Source organism: Polistes canadensis, unplaced genomic scaffold (genome assembly GCF_001313835.1).
Source record: "Polistes canadensis isolate GaletaPanama2010 unplaced genomic scaffold, ASM131383v1 scaffold_298, whole genome shotgun sequence".
NCBI lineage: Eukaryota > Metazoa > Arthropoda > Insecta > Hymenoptera > Vespidae > Polistes > Polistes canadensis.
The window spans coordinates 29,824-49,026 of NW_014569845.1; the positions used below are offsets into that span (position 1 = coordinate 29,824).

At 27.7% G+C, this 19,203-nt stretch overlaps 6 protein-coding genes across 7 annotated transcripts; 4 read left to right on the top strand and 2 right to left on the bottom strand.

Moving 5' to 3' along the window:
• Positions 1-215: 215 nt before the first annotated feature.
• LOC106791339 (katanin p60 ATPase-containing subunit A-like 1) lies at positions 216-3,028 on the top strand. The gene is made up of 10 exons (XM_014756909.1): positions 216-558; positions 640-775; positions 866-1,010; positions 1,105-1,195; positions 1,275-1,396; positions 1,496-1,675; positions 1,754-1,896; positions 1,976-2,088; positions 2,221-2,347; positions 2,486-3,028. The coding sequence occupies exons 1-10, from the start codon at positions 294-296 to the stop codon at positions 2,682-2,684; spliced, it is 1,521 nt and encodes a 506-aa protein (XP_014612395.1). The 5' UTR covers positions 216-293; the 3' UTR covers positions 2,685-3,028.
• Positions 3,029-3,067: 39 nt separating this feature from the next.
• LOC106791341 (RNA-binding motif protein, X-linked 2) lies at positions 3,068-4,451 on the bottom strand. The gene is made up of 4 exons (XM_014756911.1): positions 4,110-4,451; positions 3,858-4,010; positions 3,332-3,461; positions 3,068-3,251 (listed from the first exon to the last, which is right to left on the bottom strand). The coding sequence occupies exons 1-4, from the start codon at positions 4,121-4,123 to the stop codon at positions 3,129-3,131; spliced, it is 420 nt and encodes a 139-aa protein (XP_014612397.1). The 5' UTR covers positions 4,124-4,451; the 3' UTR covers positions 3,068-3,128.
• Positions 4,452-7,882: 3,431 nt separating this feature from the next.
• LOC106791330 lies at positions 7,883-8,233 on the top strand. Its single transcript, XM_014756890.1, has one exon. The coding sequence runs from the start codon at positions 7,883-7,885 to the stop codon at positions 8,231-8,233; it is 351 nt and encodes a 116-aa protein (XP_014612376.1).
• An 8-nt stretch (positions 8,234-8,241) lies between these two features.
• On the top strand, positions 8,242-9,418 carry LOC106791331. Its single transcript, XM_014756891.1, has 3 exons — positions 8,242-8,526; positions 8,661-8,837; positions 8,932-9,418. Exons 1-3 carry the CDS (start codon positions 8,267-8,269, stop codon positions 9,416-9,418), a joined length of 924 nt encoding a protein of 307 aa, XP_014612377.1. The 5' UTR covers positions 8,242-8,266.
• A 762-nt stretch (positions 9,419-10,180) lies between these two features.
• LOC106791332 (spermine oxidase-like) lies at positions 10,181-15,777 on the top strand. Of its 2 annotated transcripts, none has more exons than XM_014756892.1 (13): positions 10,181-10,240; positions 10,321-10,397; positions 10,609-10,777; positions 10,907-11,168; positions 11,291-11,501; positions 11,649-11,894; positions 11,992-12,123; positions 12,222-12,421; positions 12,494-12,617; positions 12,691-12,797; positions 13,617-13,777; positions 13,854-15,061; positions 15,201-15,777. In XM_014756892.1, the coding sequence occupies exons 2-13, from the start codon at positions 10,371-10,373 to the stop codon at positions 15,327-15,329; spliced, it is 2,976 nt and encodes a 991-aa protein (XP_014612378.1). In that variant the 5' UTR covers positions 10,181-10,240; positions 10,321-10,370; the 3' UTR covers positions 15,330-15,777. The 2 variants fall into 2 exon arrangements, with proteins under 2 accessions (XP_014612378.1, XP_014612380.1); XM_014756894.1 differs by lacking the exon at positions 10,181-10,240 and adding an exon at positions 10,261-10,276 and having other exon boundaries at positions 10,361-10,397.
• A 90-nt stretch (positions 15,778-15,867) lies between these two features.
• On the bottom strand, positions 15,868-18,904 carry LOC106791334 (protein anon-37Cs-like). The gene is made up of 9 exons (XM_014756896.1): positions 18,810-18,904; positions 17,844-18,217; positions 17,525-17,768; positions 17,191-17,404; positions 16,838-17,068; positions 16,635-16,760; positions 16,351-16,553; positions 16,172-16,292; positions 15,868-16,087 (listed from the first exon to the last, which is right to left on the bottom strand). Exons 2-9 carry the CDS (start codon positions 18,067-18,069, stop codon positions 15,968-15,970), a joined length of 1,485 nt encoding a protein of 494 aa, XP_014612382.1. The 5' UTR covers positions 18,070-18,217; positions 18,810-18,904; the 3' UTR covers positions 15,868-15,967.
• Positions 18,905-19,203: the final 299 nt, after the last annotated feature.

Genomic DNA, 19,203 nt, shown 5'->3' on the forward strand with positions numbered 1-19,203 from the left:
AACTAACATTATTACATGTCAAATTGACATATGAGAGTGTAATGTGTTTACAAAGACAATAAGCATTACTCATTTACCAAATTTGGTTGTAAGAAGATAAAACAGAACTTTTATTGTGATTAAACAAAAAAATGGAGAAATACGGGCGTTTTAATTTTAATAAACAAGTGTTTATTTTCAATTGATATCTAAAGAGTATAAAAGAAAATCTATTTTATTTATATCATCTTAATCATTTATGATCATTTTATAACAATTTTTATCTGGGATATATTAAGAAGAATAAAAAAATTATGGCAGTATCTATAAGTGAAATTTGTGAAAATACAAAGTTGGCACGTGAAATGGCATTGACTGGAAATTATGATACTTCTGGTGTATATTATCAAGGTGTCGTTCAACAAATTCATAGACTCCTTTCAAGTATAGCTGATGTTACAAGAAAGGCTAAATGGCAACTGGTGCAACATCAAATCGTTCAAGAATTTGAAAAAGTCAAAGCCACATCCAATACGTTACAACTTTTCAAAGTCGACACGCACGGTGATAGAATAATAGGTAACATCATTAAAACTATACATACAAATATATATACATATAGTGTGTTTTGTTTTATAAAAATGTAATATTTGTATTTAGGTACATCATGTTTATCTTTTGAAGAACCAACAAGAGATCCAACATCGTGGCCTTATAATAATACAGATGTTTCATGGAACCAAACACCAGCTCGAGACCCAGATGTTTGGCCACCTTTAAGTACAGCCGAACAAAAGTGAAAACAATTTTATAGTTTTTAGTATCATTTTATTTCAACGAAAGAGGCTTAGCACTTAACATATTAAATATTTAATATTATTTTTAGAAATACCAGACAACAAAAGGTACAGCAAAAACAACAGAATCGTACTAATTTAAGAAGATCCATTCCTACAGGGAAAAAAACAGAAAATAAAACAGTCAACAAGAAAGACGATAGGAGAACATCTAAACGAGATGATTCTAACAAGGTTTCTCTCTATCTATTATATTAATCATAATAAAATATTACATATAACACACTATGATTATAATAATTGATTTTATTTAATTATATTTGTATAGGAAAGATCGGAAACAGAAAAAGTGGAAGTAGAAACCGAAGAACGTAAATTTGAACCATCTGGAAATGATAGAGATCTTGTCGATTTATTGGGTAAATTCATTATTAAAGTATCATAATATAAATATTATTATAGTTATATAAATTAAAATGTTTTTATGCACTTTTGTAGAAAGGGATATTGTTCAAAAAAATCCAAATATTCATTGGGATGATATAGCAGATTTACATGAAGCTAAAAGATTATTAGAGGAAGCTGTCGTCCTTCCTATGTGGATGCCAGATTTTTTTAAGGTATATTTAATTATAGATAATTATGTGTGTGTGCAATTAACTATTTGTTAATAATTATCTACGTGGTAGCAGGATTATTATTATGTTTTATTTCATTAGGGAATACGGCGACCATGGAAAGGTGTACTTATGGTTGGGCCACCAGGGACAGGGAAAACTATGCTTGCAAAAGCTGTAGCCACAGAATGTGGAACAACATTTTTTAATGTTTCATCTTCAACACTCACATCCAAATATAGGGGAGAATCAGAAAAACTTGTTCGATTACTCTTTGAAATGGTAATAATAATTATAATTATCATTTATATAATAAATTGTATGTGTGTTTATTAAAACTTTTTATATGTTTGTTATCAGGCTAGATTTTATGCACCAAGTACAATTTTTATTGATGAAATTGATTCCTTATGCTCTAGAAGAGGATCAGAATCAGAGCACGAAGCCTCAAGAAGAGTTAAATCTGAACTTCTCGTTCAAATGGATGGAATAAGTTCAAATAAGTAAGAATTATAATGTTGTGGTATAATTCTATTAAATTGTATTCGTTTTTATTTATTAAAAATTAATTATATTTTTTAGTGAAGATCCTAGTAAAGTGGTAATGGTATTAGCAGCTACTAATTTTCCATGGGATATAGATGAAGCACTTCGAAGGAGATTAGAAAAGCGTATATACATTCCTTTACCAAACCGTAGGTTTTATGATTTATTTTCATAATTCATACTTGTATATTATATGAACTATAATAATTTACCGTAGAACATATAATATAATCGAACATAGTATTTATTAATTTGTAATAAATAATCTTTATTTTATACAGATGAAGGTAGAGAAGCATTATTGAGAATCAATCTTCGTGAAGTCAAAGTAGATTTATCTGTAAATCTAGCAGATATTGCAAAAAAACTAGAAGGTTATTCTGGAGCAGATATTACGAATGTATGCAGGTACGTGCAATTCTAAATATCATTTTATTTCATTTATATATTTTTAATCACAAGTACAATGCTTTCGATAAATCAAAATCTAATGTATTAGAAAATAAATGGATACACATGAATATCTATACGACGTTTTACGTTTAGAGATGCTTCTATGATGTCGATGAGAAAAAAGATAGCTGGTTTAAAGCCAGATCAGATACGACAATTACCGAAAGAAGAATTAGATCTGCCGGTATCTGCTACGGATTTTGACGAGGCCGTAGAAAGATGTAATAAAAGTGTATCTCAAGAAGATCTAGAGAAATATGAAAGATGGATGAGCGAATTTGGTTCGTCTTGATAACACATTCTCAATAAAAATTATTTCTTATTTTAACGCAGATGACACCTATCGATCGGTATCTTAAGATATATTCCAGATTAATTTTCTATTTAAACATGTATGCACATATGCACGCGCGTACGTGTAATATATATTAAAACAAAAAATTTACCAAGATCATTTAAGAACTTTGAAATGCTCAAAATAACTGATAATTTTTAGATATATAGAAAGAGCTTGGGAAAAACTAGAAATACCACAAAAAAAGAAATCATATATGTATATAATTAAATTTTAAGCACAAATATTAAGTACATTGTCTTGTGAGTCGTATTATACACTATTTTCAAAAAAAAAAAAAAGAAAGAAAAAACTAATTAATATAAAAATACTTCAATTTATACATCTACATTAATATAAATGTTTATTTTTTATTTACATCCGCGTGACAAACTTAACTTATTAATATTTTTTCGGTGCACAACCTTCATCTCTTAATTTTTTAGTTTCATCATCAATATGTTTCGTTTCTTTGGGAGCTTTATAATTGGCCACGTGGTCAACGCGTATTGTTCTACCCAAAATCTAAACAGAATTAAAATTAATATAATTAATTAAAAAATATTTTTAATATTGCAGCAACTTAGAATATTTTATTAACATACTTTAATGCCATTGAAATTATCAACAGCGAGCACAGTACTCCTTTGGTCTTCATAACATATAAAACCATATCCTTTTTGTTTGCCGGTGTCCTTATCACGTACTAAATTAATATTTACTATCTCACCATACCTGTAATATAATAATACTAATAGTAATAATAATAATCTAAATAACAAATGCCTCTCACATATGTACTTACATGCCATGTCAATAAATACGTAAACTTAAACAATCTAATTTAAATCTAACATAAATCTAATACTACATAAATAAAATATATAAATATATTATATATTATACAATTTTGTATCTCTAATATAAATAATTTGAACGAAACTAAAGTATATCATTGTGAATATTGATATGCGATAATACTAAATATTTAAAATTCTATTTCTTTGAAAAAGCCAGTTGCTTAAATTATATCATTAAAATGAAACGAGTATTTTTATTAATCCAAATTAGAATACTTTTATGTACATATACATATATTGAAATAAAAAAATAATATTATTTTGAACTTACTGCGAGAAAACTGCAATAACATCACCCTCTGTTAAGTCGTATGGTAATCCACCAACAAATATCCATGCGCTATCTTTGTATTGATCGTGCCAAGATGTTTTTTTATTACCAATTAAATCTTGCTGAGCAAGTTTTGTTATATTTTTTACGTTACTGCAAATATAATATAAGATGACATTGAAATATATGGTGCATATGCAATAAATAAAAAATAAATAATTCAATTTTAAGGCTAAAATGTGTAATACTTACGTCAAAGGATTCATTTCAACTTGATTTCAAATTATTAAACATTCACAAACAATGATAAACCATTCAACACATTTATATAAATTAATTGTGTTAAACTTATTCTTTTTTTATTTTTGGTTAAGTAATAACAGTATTAATAAAAAAGATTATATTGTGAATATTAATTTTTATACGTAAGTCTATATTTGTGATTATATATTTACAAAAATATATATCAAATTATTGTTTAATTAATATTATTATGTTTTGCATTATACAAAAAAAAATTAAATAATATACAGATTGTGTTTACATGCACAGCTGTGAGCAATGCAGATGCATTCCGTTTCATGCATCAAGCGCTGCAGTCTCAAGCGATGACGTCATCAGGGCGCGAATTATAAGAAATTTCAAAAGAGAATTAAATTTAATGTAAGAAAAATTCAAAGTAGCATAATAATTTAAATAATTTAAATATATTTAGATCTTAATAATGATTCCATGCTACCTTTAATATCAGAATTTCCTAATTCGTTCAAACGTTTTATCAAATCATCTGTTATATACGCTTTAAACGATTGTTTATCGATATCCCTCATAAAACTGCAAAAAAAATAAATGTTTTGTTTTATAATATTAAAGTAATAATAAAAGAATAGTAATAGTATATATGAAATATAATTAAAATGCATACTTTTCTAAGTTGCATAGTTTTTCAACATGTTCTTTAATCGTTTCGACATATTTTTTTCTCATATTATTAAACAATTCGATCAGCTGTTTTTTATTCATACTTGCAATAGATTCTTCTGCGAATAATATTTTAATTATAGTTTATAAATATTATATTGAATAATTATGCGAGATATTAATTATTATACTCGATAAATGTGAATCCTCCATAAATTTTTTAAATGAACCAAACGAAGTACAAGTTCCGAGCAATATATCATGTTGATGATTCATTTCTTCAATGCAAGGAAATGATCCTCTCGAGAGCATTTCGCTATATGTTAAACTCATTATTTTATGCTCTTTCAATAATCCTTTCCTTTCGCATGATTTTCCACACGATTTCAAATTAAAATCATCATTCGTAGATTCAATTAATTTTTCATTCTACAAATTGAATTATTCGATAAATAAAAGTAAAATTTCATTTTCTAATAACTAACCGTGTTCCCGTTAGGAATTGTTTTAATATCATCTAATTGTTTTATTTCTTGTGGATCAATTATCGATTGTTCACCAATTTTATCATCGTTCATAATTTCATCTTGTAATACTTTATTTTCTTCCGTATTAATTAACTCTGGTTCGTTATGTTTTAATGTGGACGTTGATTTTGACATTAATTGTTCATGATCTTGCATATTTTCGTTTGTATCTTTTAAAGAAATTCCTAATTTGATGTATTGTTCAATAAGATTGTCTTGAATCGTTTGAATACACAAATTAATATCATTGGTGTATGTGCCATCTCTATTTTTTAATTCTTGTAAAAATGTTAAACACCAGTGCAATTGTGGAATACCTGATAAAATTCATTTATTATTTCCATTTAATTTTAATATAGAATATTAATTATATATAAATGTATTAGAAATATTATACTTGGAGATTTTTTCTGTTTTTTAGAAAACAGTAGCCATATTACACCGAAAACATGATCTTGATAATGCCGATTATCGAATGATATTGGAAATATTTTAAAGAAATACAAAACAGGCTCGAAATCGTAGATATCGATGATTTCTTTTACTTCTTGGCTATTAAAAATAATAACGTCTTGATTAAATACATTAATGTCTATATTTGCTTTTTATTTTGATATTTTCTTACGGTTTCTTATCGACATTTGGTTCTATTTCTTCGATACGATTAACATCTGTTAAAATGAATTCTGGTTTATCTGACTCGACAGTTTCTTCTTCCTTATCATTTTCTAATTGAGGAATTATGGTCATTTCTGATTCTGTAAAATTTTCTGATTTAGAAATGATAGAAATTTCTTTATCTGTACTTTTATTTTTTGATTCATCCATTTTTATTTTTTACTATGTATACGAAAATTCATGTAGTTAACATTTTTCAAAATTTAATTAACCTTAAAAGATTACATTTTTCATGATACTATTACAATATTTTTATATCTCTCTATAATGTTTCAATTATTTTTTTTATAATTAGTCATATTCATTTATTATGAAGAAATCATACGAAAGTTTTACAATTTGAACTTGGAATCGATACGAAGTCGGACTATATAAAAAGTTTTTAACTTATAGCGCAAATAATTATAACACAAAATAAAAACAATTAATTGTATTTTTGTATATTCTTTAATTTATCGATTAATAAGATCGTTTATATAAATATCTTCTTTGCTTCCTTGAAAATGATTTTTCTCGGTCTCTTTCGCGTGTTCGATCATACCAGAATTTTTCAAATTTTTTATAATTTGTAAAATCTTCGAAATATTGTGTGGATGACCATTTTTTCCTTTTAAATTGTTAAAATACGATTCCGTACATTTTACATGCTCCGTTGTAATATTTGTATAAGATTGTTTAGCAATTTTCATCACTGTACTGATTATTATACCGCACACACGAATCTAAAATATAATTATGTTTCTTATTTAATTATATAATATTTTTTAATATTAAAATTATATACACACATATGTTAAATTATTGTAAATGTGTTATACAAATGACCTTATCGTATTTGTCTTGTTTCTCCAAGGATTTGTACAAATTAGGACACTTTATTTTAGATTGTAAAATGTCATCGATATCAACGTCATTATTTTTAATTAATTTAGATTGACGTACCTAAAATATAATATAAAATTTAGAAAAAAGAATATTTATTTAACAATACGTGTGAATCATTTACAAAATTACATTCAATGAAGATGTCGAATCTTCAGTAAGGAAACTATTACTGTCTCGAAAATTGATTTCCGATTGTATCGATTTATACAAACATCCTCCAGGACATGGTACGATGTCAGATGATTGTTCTAAGTATTTGTTTTTACATAAATCAAAAGAATATTCCGTTTTATTATTTTTCGAATATTTATTCGAAGTCTCCATAGTTCTATCATAGTTATCAAATATTTTTCTCGACATAATTATATGAAATAATAATTTTGATTAATAATCTTCATCGTTACGGACCATAGAGAGTTCGTGTATTTTAATTTAAGAATTTTCAAAAGAAATGCAATATTTTGATTTGTTTAAAATGATCCATGCAATCTTAGAAAGATGAGTTTCGCGAATATCCATAGAAAAGATTTTCGTTTATTTCGTTTAATGGGATTTTGAAAAACAAATGATGTTTTATTAATATGGCACATTGTGTCAGAAAATTCAAACCTTCTACTTGTCAAATCTGATCACACACACAACCTTTCAGGCCCAAATAAATATTTAAATTCTCGTAATCAGTGATTGGCGCATTAATGTAAAAATAAATTAATTATATTTTTATATGAATGATATCTACGATTATGGATTGTTAAAATCGTAACTTGAGAGATGACAAATTTTATGGTTAATTTTGTTCATTATCAACGAGATAAATTATTAACGAAAATCACGAAAAAAGAGAGAAATCCTATTTAATTGGGTAATGCATGATTATTTAAGAATATTAATTAAAACGCGTACGATTTATCGTTTATTTGTCATTAATCTTTAAGGATAATCAACTTACAAGTCTGATACCAATAAATGACAAGGAAATAATTTAACCGGTTACGAGTAGGTTTTTAATTAATAATGGCAACCCGCAGACCAGGTATAACAAAAACCCAAGCCTTGCGTCAAGCAAAATCAGCAGCTTTAGTTAAACAATATGAGGAAAGGCAAACGAAAGAAACTATTGGCAAACCCAGAGTGGATTTACCAAAGGGAAGAAAAAAACCGGTTCACGAGCCGAAAAAAATTGATTTCAGTAAGCCAGCTTTGACGAAAACGATGTTAGCACGAGTGAAACATGCGGAAAAAATAAAGCAAGATTATGAACGTAAGATGCAACAACATTCAGCGCAAGTGGGTCGTGGGCCTAGACGAACCCCAGCACCGATTGGTGGTGATGCTAGGTTTGTAAGAAAGATATTTCAATATTAAATCGAGTGATATGATTGTTGCTTTTAAATCAGAATGGGTCGAGAAAGGGTAGCAAGAAGAGAACCTTCTCAGAGACGAAAAGCATTGCCAGCAATACCAGAAAAAACTCGTGAGCTTGCTAAGACTATCAAAGCAGATGTTGTTCGCGCTGAACCGATAGGTAAAGGACCGATCGACAGTATCGTTATACCACCAGGTTCAATCAAAGATAATCGTACTACGATCATCAGCATACCCCAACCAGTGGAAGTTATTGTTTCACAAATAGCCAATCGTTCGATGCAAGTTATCAGGTGCCTTACACAAAATCGATCACATTTCTGAAAACGTTTTCCATCCCTTTTCGATAATAATTAAACAAATAATTGCGCATATGTGAGATTAATTTAAATATCCAGACGCGTATGTTAAGTTAAATGATTATTAGCGAGACCTTGGACGAACAAGATGCTGCTGAGGCTGTAGCTGTACAATCGAAGCTAGATGATTTGCAACAAGCAAGAAGAGATTTTATAATAACCGTAGCGAATGTCAGTGGACAGGTTGCTACTATAGAAGACATGGCTCCTGTACAACCTAGTACACCACCAAGATATCTTCACAGGTTTCAATACCTTTAAAATTGTTCTTTTTTTATTCCTACGTAATAAATTAGAGTTTCCCTTAATATATAAAAGAATTGTAATCATCTTTTATAGAATACCGGATTTGGATGATCCTTATCTCCGTATTGAATATACCTTAGATCATCCGATCGTCGAGGCAGCTCGTGAATTTATGCAAAAAACTCTAGTTGCTATGAAAGAAAGCGGAGTAGCTAGGAAATTGGATGAAGAATTTAAAAGAATCGCTGAAATGGAATCAGGATTGGATGTTGACGATGAATTTCTTCGCGAGGAAGAACTCATACACATAAGTGACGACGATGAAATTTATGTATCACCTGTTGCAATACCAAGAGTTACTGCACCACGACGACACATTCACAAGAGTCCAGAATACTTCAAATATCCAACATTTGATCCGGAAGAGTTGGAAAGATTTTTCAATGTTGAACATTGCCCAATAGTACATAAACCACCATTTGGTCGAGAAGATCTTCATCCTGATCTTTGGGAACTCGATGATCCCTGGTATATGCCACCCCCCGAACCTGATGTATCCGATTTCATTCAATTTGATTGAACAATTAACGTTATCATTAATCAAAAATCATTTTATTTGCTATCATCGCAAATTTCTATTTTTGTCCTTTGATTGTTGATTCGTTTTTTTTTATATATAAAATACACCTCGTCAACTTACTGCTATATATTTTACAATTAGTGTCAGGTCAAACCATTCAGTAGATTTGTATCTTAATTATAAGTCGAAATAAATTGGACGATAATATGATTTTTATATAAAACGTAAATTTATATTTTATAAACAATAGAGCTCTTCGATTCAAAGTGCAACATTGCATTTTTGTTTTTTCTCTATTCGAGTAATTCACAAGTTTTTTATTTTTTACTCGCGTTTTTCTCGGAGGCTTTTTTTTATCGTGGATGATATTCATTATTTCGTATAATCTGCAATATATGAGTTTTAATTTATATAAATTATTTAAAAACAATCCTTATATATATATACTTGTATCAGAATTAATCCTTTCCTGAAACAATATAAAATGAAAATTAAATTTAAACAATTAAAAATTGTTTCATATGATACCTAGTTATTATAAAATCAAGTTTGAATTTTCCCGCTTTTTAGGTTAACATAGCAGAATGTTATTGATTGAGAATGAAATTTATTCTTATTTACAAAATTAATGAATAATTAGACTTTTAAAGTATCAAAATTATTATAATAATAATTAAATACTCTCTTTATCTTAAATTAATTGTCACATTAAATGTGTAAATGTTTAAACACCAATTATCGAATATTAAATTCGAGATATATCGAAATATGATTAAAGGTGTAAGTGGCGTTGACTCTACATTTAAATTTCCCACGCTGAAGGTAAACTACTTGGTAATGTGTCATTGACTGTCGACGGTATATAAACTTAATAACATATATATGTATATATATATTTACAGAGTAATAACGTTAAATTAACCTCTTTTTAATTATACAAAGTCAACTAACAATGGCGGATAGTGGAGTGGATAGTAAGGTATAGTAACTCAGTAGATTTTTTTTAATTAATAACCAGATAGTTTAATACATTGATCAAGATCTTTACTTATTAGATAACTTACTGATAAGATTTTTAGAAAAGTATATGTACATATACAGAGATATATTAGTATTACATTAATTTATTATTTACTCATTATATACATTCATTTATAATTGAATTCTTTGTGATCTGATTTTTTGAAAAGGAATCTGAAAAATCAGAGACTCCGTATGTCGAACCCAGAATAGTAATAATTGGTGCTGGACTTGCTGGGATTGCAGCTGCTACTACATTATTAAAATTGGGTTTTAAAAATGTTATGATAGTTGAAGCTAATACACGTGTAGGTGGTAGATTATATACCACGCTATTTGGCAAGTATTCAATTTCTCTCTTATCTTGCATTTAATAATTTATTTTTGACAAAATATTGTACATGCAAATCGTCTTTTTAGTTTTTTCTATCTTTTGTTAATTTGCATTTTTGCTCTTTTTAAATTTAGGAGATAACGTGATAGATTTGGGCGCAGAGTGGGTGTACGGTGAAAATGGAAATATTGCTTACAATTGTGCTTATCCGCATCAATTGCTTTCTTCTTCCAAAGGATTGAACAATTTCGAGCAATATTTATTTGCAAAAAGTGATGGCAGTTTATTTAAGCAAGAACTTAGTACTGGAATTTTAAAGGCATATCATAATTTTTCTGAACGCTTTGAGGAAATGATGGAAACCCCTGGATCTTACGGAGATTATATGATGGAGAAGTAAAAAAGAAACGATCGTTAATGAATATTTTAATAATTATAAATCATATATATATATATATAAGAGAGAAAAAAATGAAAAGAAAATCAACGACAACAACAAATGTTATATTTGTTTGTAGGTTGTCCGAATGGTGTGATGATAACAATTGTACTCAAAAAGAAAAAGATCTTCTTGTACAATGGATACACCGATTAGATTCTGCCAGGCGATGTACACCATCATGGTATGATATTAATTGGAAAGGTGTAAAGAGTTATTGGAAATGCCAAGGAGACAATTATATTAACTGGAAATCACGCGGTTTTATAAGAATACTTGATTGTCTAGCGGTTTGTGAAAAAATATTGAAAACACATGCATGTTTGTATATTTTTATGTGTGCGTGCTTGTGTATATTTTTGTTTCTCTTTTTGATTTCTCAAGGTCTTTGTTTTATATAAATTTTACTCATTATAAATTGTTTTTTCTTATTTTAGAACAGAATCCCTAAATCTAAGTATTCATTAGATGTTATAAAATTAATTAGATTCAAAAAAGAATTAGTCCATATCGACTGCACAGATCCTAAAGATGTCATCGTTACAGTTAAAGTTGATGAAGATGAGCAATTTCAATATAAAGCTGACCATGTTATATTCACACCTTCTTTAGGAATATTAAAAGAAAAATATAAAATGATGTTTAAACCTCGCTTGCCTGTAAAAAATGTAAATGCCATAGAGGTATTATAAATAAATATATATATATATATATATTTTATTATAAAAAGAAAATATTTTTAACAGTTAACATATTAAATGAAATATTATATATGTACAGGCTTTAGGTTTTGGTACTATACAGAAAATATTCATCGAATTTTCAACTCACTGGTGGAGCGATGATGTTTCTGTTTTTTGTTGTCCCTGGACGTTGGAAGAAAAGCGCACATTTTTACAAGAAACTAGTTTTGTATGCTATATTCATATATAATTTGTCTTTATTATTAAATATATTATTTAGTTATATTTCTATATCTATATAAATAAGAAATTTGTTCTTTTTTACAGAGTTATTATTGGTTATCTGATGTATTCGCTTTTTATACGATAGATTATCAGCCTAATGTTTTGTGTGCTTGGGTTGTGAGAAACGGCGCTAAAGAGGTAGAACAGCTAATGGATGATGAAATTATCGAAGGATTACATTTATTGCTGCAAACTTTTTTTGGAAAACTTTATACGATTCCAGAACCAATTAAAGTAAAAAGGTAATTCAAATCATGAATATAAAAATTAAATTTATTTATTTCAATATTTTTTACATTGATTGTTATTTATAGAACGGCATGGTTCACAAATCCTTTTTTTCTTGGATCTTTAAGTTTTCCAACCAAACTAGCTGAAATAAAATCTATAAAGCCACTTGATCTTGCTAACCCAATTTTGTCTTCTAAAGGAAAACCTGTATGTAAATATATTGAGATTATCATTTGATCATTTTTAAATATCTCATTCAATTCTGTTTATTACGTTTCAGCTTTTAATGTTTGCTGGCGAAGCAACTCATGATACTTATTTTGGAACTGCTCATGGAGCTATCGAAAGTGGAATACGTGAAGCAGAAAGAATAATGATTCATTATTGGTATGGATAAATTGTCTATAATCATTAACTATGTTTGAAGATTTATTATTGCACATTGCATTATTACATTATGGTTTAAAATTCGACGGAATGCTCTGCTATATATTTTTTCAAATCTACGATTAACATTGCTCATTTTTATTTTATATATTTCATATCGAATTATTCAAGTTTATTAAAAATTAAATTTTAATTAATCTGTGTTTGCGCGTAATAATTACATTATTAAAGCTGAAACGCATTAATAAGCTTTAATTCATATGAATCAAATAGCACAAATGAACATCTTACTGTATTATAACTATTAATGTGTTCTATTTTTATTGATATGCATGCTTTTTCTTAGGCAATTATAATCTCATCTTTAATCCAAAACTACGTTCTTCCTAATGAATGGATTATGGTAAACTGTGGACGTATCTTTGTTTTTCCAATTAGAAACTACTACGTAACAAGTATATACATATGAATAATAACTTGTAGTGTTAGTCATATTGCTTGATGCTTAGAATATTTTACTAGGATATTATAATATTTAATGCACAGATTTTATAATACATCTTATTTTTTGTTTGTTTTTACATACATATGCATATATTACTTCTCAAGATATTTATATATTATATTTTTGATTATAATTGAATTAATATTATTTAAAATTATTACGTTATATATATAGGATAGATAGATTATATTTATTGTGAATAATAAATCAATCAAGTAAATATAAAATTACAGCAAAAAATTTTTGATAACGTATATTACAAATTAAGCTTACAATTATAATGGTTTATAATATAATATATATGATTGATTAAGGAACCCACAACGCGAGCTACAAAAATTACCAATAAAAGAAGCTATGGAAAAAGAACCGATGTTTACTCCAGATGTTGTAATAGTTGGGGCAGGCATTGCTGGGTTAGCAGCTGCAAAAACTTTAGAAGATGCTAATTATAAAAATTATCTTGTAATAGAAGGTGAGCGCTTTTATTTTAGCAGAATATTGTGAATTAAAAATAATTATAAATTATATATTATATATTAATTCAAAAGCTCAACCAAATATTGGTGGACGATTAAGTTCCACATTAATGGATGGCAAATGGATCGAACTTGGCGCACAATATTTACACGGCGACCAAAGCGAATTAGCTAAATTTTGTAAATCTAACAAAATAGAGTACGAAATGCAATCTAAGGATGGAGATGGTACATTTATAACTTATAACGGGCAAAAAATCGATAATGATTTGGTACAAGACGTTAAAGACTTTGTCTATAATATATTAGAAGAAACTGGAAACGTCGACGAAATAACTGGAGAGGCGTTTTCAAATATTGGGAGGATGATGAGAAATCGATTTGATAATTACTTAATGCAGTCAAAAGATGAACCCGAGATAAAGAAACTTAAGGAAGGAATTTTTGAGTGGGCCATTAGATACCTTACAATAGACAATTCTTGTGATACGTTAGATGATTTGTCTGTGAATATGTACGGAAATTTCAAAGTTGCTGGTGGCCCAGAACACCTTACAATAAAGTCTGGATACGAATCATTGTTAAAAGTTATTAGCAAAGATATACCTCCTAAAAACATACTTTTAAATACTGCTGTGCAATTAGTACATTGGAAACAATTTACTAAAAATCAATCTGAAAGGCCAATTATTTTGGTACTAGACAATTCAAGAACCATTACTGCAAAATGCGTAATAATAACCTGTTCCCTTGGTTATTTGAAAGATCATGCCCAAAAAATGTTTGTACCTCGTTTACCCTTGTCGCAGCAACTGTCGATAATAAATATGGGATTTGGTACGATAAATAAAATATATCTTAATTTTGGTGAACCTTGGTGGGAACCAGAAACCAAAGGATTTCAATTTGTTTGGGAAAAAAATAAAGTACATGTATTTGGTAGGGGAACTATACCTCTGTGGGCTAAAGATCTTACAGGTTTCGATGTTCTGCAAAATCATAAAGGTTTATTACTTGGGTGGATCGGCGGAAAATCCGCCCGTATTATTGAACGCATAAGCGAAGAAGAAGTTGGAATCGGTTGTACAAATTTGCTTAGGCATTTTCTTAAAGACTATAATATACCTAATGCGAAAGAATGTATTAGAACGGCATGGTCCTCGAATAAATATATAAGAGGTGGTTACAGTAGCCTTACGCCATCGTGCGAGAAGTTAAAGTGTACCCCGGCTGCATTGGCAAAACCAATTGGCGGTAGAACAGTAGACAAAAATTCTAAGGTAAACAATGAGTATCTCATTAGTTTTTTTATTGATAACCGTGTGAAAATATGTAATATTATAAAAAATATATCTTTTATTTATTTATTTTTCGATTGATATTATTATTTCCTTTATTATATTTTTTTATTTATTATAGATTCTACCAATAATGTTGTTTGCTGGTGAAGCAACGCATGAAACTTTTTATTCCACTGCGCATGGGGCTTATGAAACTGGAATAAAACAGGCTAATCTATTTCTAAAATATCATGTAACTGAAACTTAATTTCTCTTTTCTATTTTTTTTATTTATTCTTATTTTTCTCTAAAATATATTAATCATACTTATATAAAAGTTTTTATCAAATTTTCAAAAATCATTCTATTATCTAAAATGTATTACTAATAATGCATGTAATATTAGTAAGTCTTGTATTCAAAATTAATTCTTTTGGCAAATTAATCTTTTTTGTTTTTTTTTTAAATCCAAATTCACCCTTTCGCAAATCCATTATCTATTATCCATTTATGGCATCGATTTCAGTCGTCTCACACAGCTCTTTCAGGGTACGTTTCGTTGCTGACAAAATCTCTTTTAAAATCTTTTTTTACGCCGTTTAATATGGATAGCCAAAAGTAGCATTTGTTGCAAGTAAGTCTCAACAATTTTGGAAAGAGGGCATAATGAGGCTTTCTGAGAGATGTAAGAAAGTAATAGAGCGAAACGGTTCATATATAACACAGTAATTCAACCTTAAACAACAAATATTGTCTATTAAAGTCGCATCAAAAAAAAAGCAAGAAACTTATGGGACAACCTAATATTTGAATCCATGTAAAAGTTTATTCGGAGCACAATACCTGTACATACGTTTTTTATATACATATATATATATATATTTTTTTTAATGTTAAATAATCTATTTATAAAGTTTCTGCATAGAGTTTTATAATTCTATCCGCTTCCCTCCATCCAGAATCAATCGCACCGTGTACAGTCGAATAGAAACGTTTGCTTGTAGCTTCTCCAGCAAATAAAATCGTCTGGAAAAAAAAAAAACAAATAAAAATAAATTAAAAAAACGAAGAATATTTTTATAATTATAAGAAATTATTAGTCACACGTACGGGACGTTGATTTTTAATTATAGGTTCTGAAAGTTTTTCCGCCGTTGCGTGTACTTTTTCAGATTCAAGACTTCGAAAACTATAAGTTCCACGAAAATGTTTGTTGTGCGTCCAATTACTCCTGAAAAATTATATCGATGAGAAATTGTGTTATTTAAAAAAAGAAATTCATTGAATACCTTATTATTGCGTTAGGTTCTGTAATATTATAATGTTTTCCCAAAAAAGTATGCAACATTTCCATGGAAGTTTCAATAACTTTGTCATCGGGAAGCGTCTCCAAGAAACGGCATCCTTTTGGCGTTACCCAACCGAGTAATAAATGAGGTTTATTTTCTACACTACCAAAGAACGTCGTATTCGTAATCCATTTTTTGTCCGGCTAAATAATTAAAACGCATAATATAATATTAAATATGCATTATAAAAAAAAAGTAAATGCATTTATATTCTATTTACTTACATCGTTTTCTATTTCGTTTTTATAAGTTTCGTTGAAGAGAAAATTAAATCTCCAATTTAAATTAGATTCCCACCAGGGCTCGTCAAAATGAAGAAATATTTTACAAGCGGTACCAAAAGCGAGACCCTATAAAGAAATTAGAAAAGTATATAAATTATTTAAAAAAAAAAAAAAAGACAGGAAGAGAAATAAATATCTTGTACATTGATTGTTGTAATTTTGGATTCCGGTAAAGAAGGAGTAAACAAAGTTTTATAATCTGCTTTCAATACACCCAAAGATGGTGTCATTATAACATGATCCGCTAAATATTCTTCAGTATTAGTTCGAATTTTAATTGAATTATTTCCTGAATAATCAATATTAATTACTTCTGAATTCAGAAGTGTTTTGTTCATAATTGGCAATTCTTTGCTCGGATCTGGATATCTTTTCTGAAAATAATAACAAATATATCTTATTTATATCATATTCTGCATAAGCACACACGTATATATATATATATAAATAATAAAATAAAATTAAAATAATTCATAATATATAGAAACGTTTTTACCATTAGAATATCTAAAATTGTACTATATCCACGTTTCTTCCAATTAATAGAAAGATTTCCCTCGCACATTTCATATTCTATTTCTCCATTAACCGATGGCTCGTACCAGCTGTCTGATGCAGAAAATGAACATTCTACTAAATTATAAAATGATAATAATTCATTCTGAAGAGTTGCATTTATTTCTGGATGGTCGTTAAAGTAATCCGCGAATCTGAAATGTAAATTTTATTAAAATTTACAAATAAAACTTAACGTTACATTTAATTACTCGGTAAATATAAATGATTATAAAAAAAAAAAAAAAGAGAATACAATAATATATGATATATACTTTTGTTCCAAAAATTCACCAGCAGAAATATTAGAATCAGATATATTGATATTATCGAAAGCATGTTCATAAATATTCATGGTATCTATAAAAATTTGATCATCAATCTTAGCTCCCGTAGAATCAAACGTAGCTAAATGCCAAGTTGAATTTTCTAATAAATCAAGTGGTGCAGCCAATTCGTATGCAATATTATTTTTTTGTCCGTGTACCCATTGTCCACCGAGATCTATTACGTATTCACCTAAAACAAAAAATAATAATAATAATTATTATTATTAAACTCTGATATAACACATAGTAAATCATAATTACATACCAAATTGAGTAGTGTAAACACGTCCACCAATTCTATCTTGTGCTTCTAGGATTAGAATATTTTCTAATCCATTTTCGTATAATTTCGAAGCTGCTGCAATACCAGAAGTACCAGCACCGACGATAACGATTTTCGGCGAATGTTGTTGGCAATTAACGAAATTGCCAATCAAACGATTGAATAATAAAAATATATATAATATTTTGAAGAACATTGCTGAGTACATTGTACAGTAAACGTCAATTTAAATACAAAATTGCGGACACTAGTTATTGTGCATATTTCTAACAGAATTAGTGATAATCAGAATAAGATTGTTCTGATTATTAATGGTGTATTTTATAGCCTTGTATTATCGGTTTGAACCTTTTTATCTGCAATTTTAAATAAATATTGTTATGCTTGATTCTATTTATCTTCGGTTAAAGGGCAAACAGTTAAAAAGAGGAAGAGAGAGAGAGAGAGAGATTATTCTTACGTAATCTAGTAATTTGTAATTTAATAAGTAATTAAAGATATTATTTAAATATTAATGAATATACAAATTGTTAAAATAAAAACATTCAATATTTATAAAATGTATAGAACAGAGATTATATTTTAAGTAAAGAAAGTTTAGTAAATATAGTTCAATAGATCTATTTATTATTTGAGAAAACTATGAACTGATTTAAAGTGATTTTAAAATTACCATCTTTTATATTCGTCTTTTAAAATGTTTAAATAATTCTACTATTATTTAAATATTAGTTTAATATATAATATATACGAACGTGAGATATTGTTTAAATAAATTAAAATTATATTTTGAAACTATCAATTATTTCGAAAAACTTTGAAATGAATTAAAATGAAACGAATATACGTGTATTGTTATTTAAATATTAATTTAATTAATATAGTGAAATATTGGTAAAAATAAATTTTAATTAAACAAAATAATAAATATGAATGAAGTATACTAACTGGAAAAGAATGAGCTACGTTGCTCGTTCGACGAGTACGAAAAGAATACTAAACGGTGTTCTGTGAAAGTTAATGAAGCTTTTCATGTTTATTTGACGTCACTTCCCCTCTCCGAATTTAAGGGAACGATCATTAAAGCACCAATTTAAAGAATATTATTAATCCATTTATTCCCATCAACAATTTAATATTTAATATTACAATATAATAAATTATAAATAATTATATATTAAATAAATTTCAAACAAGTACACACAAATTATAAATTAGTTCCTAATTTTCGATTTACGTTTATCTTACTTGTATTATCAGTTGCCTAATCGAGGGGCTTATGAAATAGATTAAATATAATAACAATAGTAATCAGATAATAAATGAATCATCTTTTTATCTC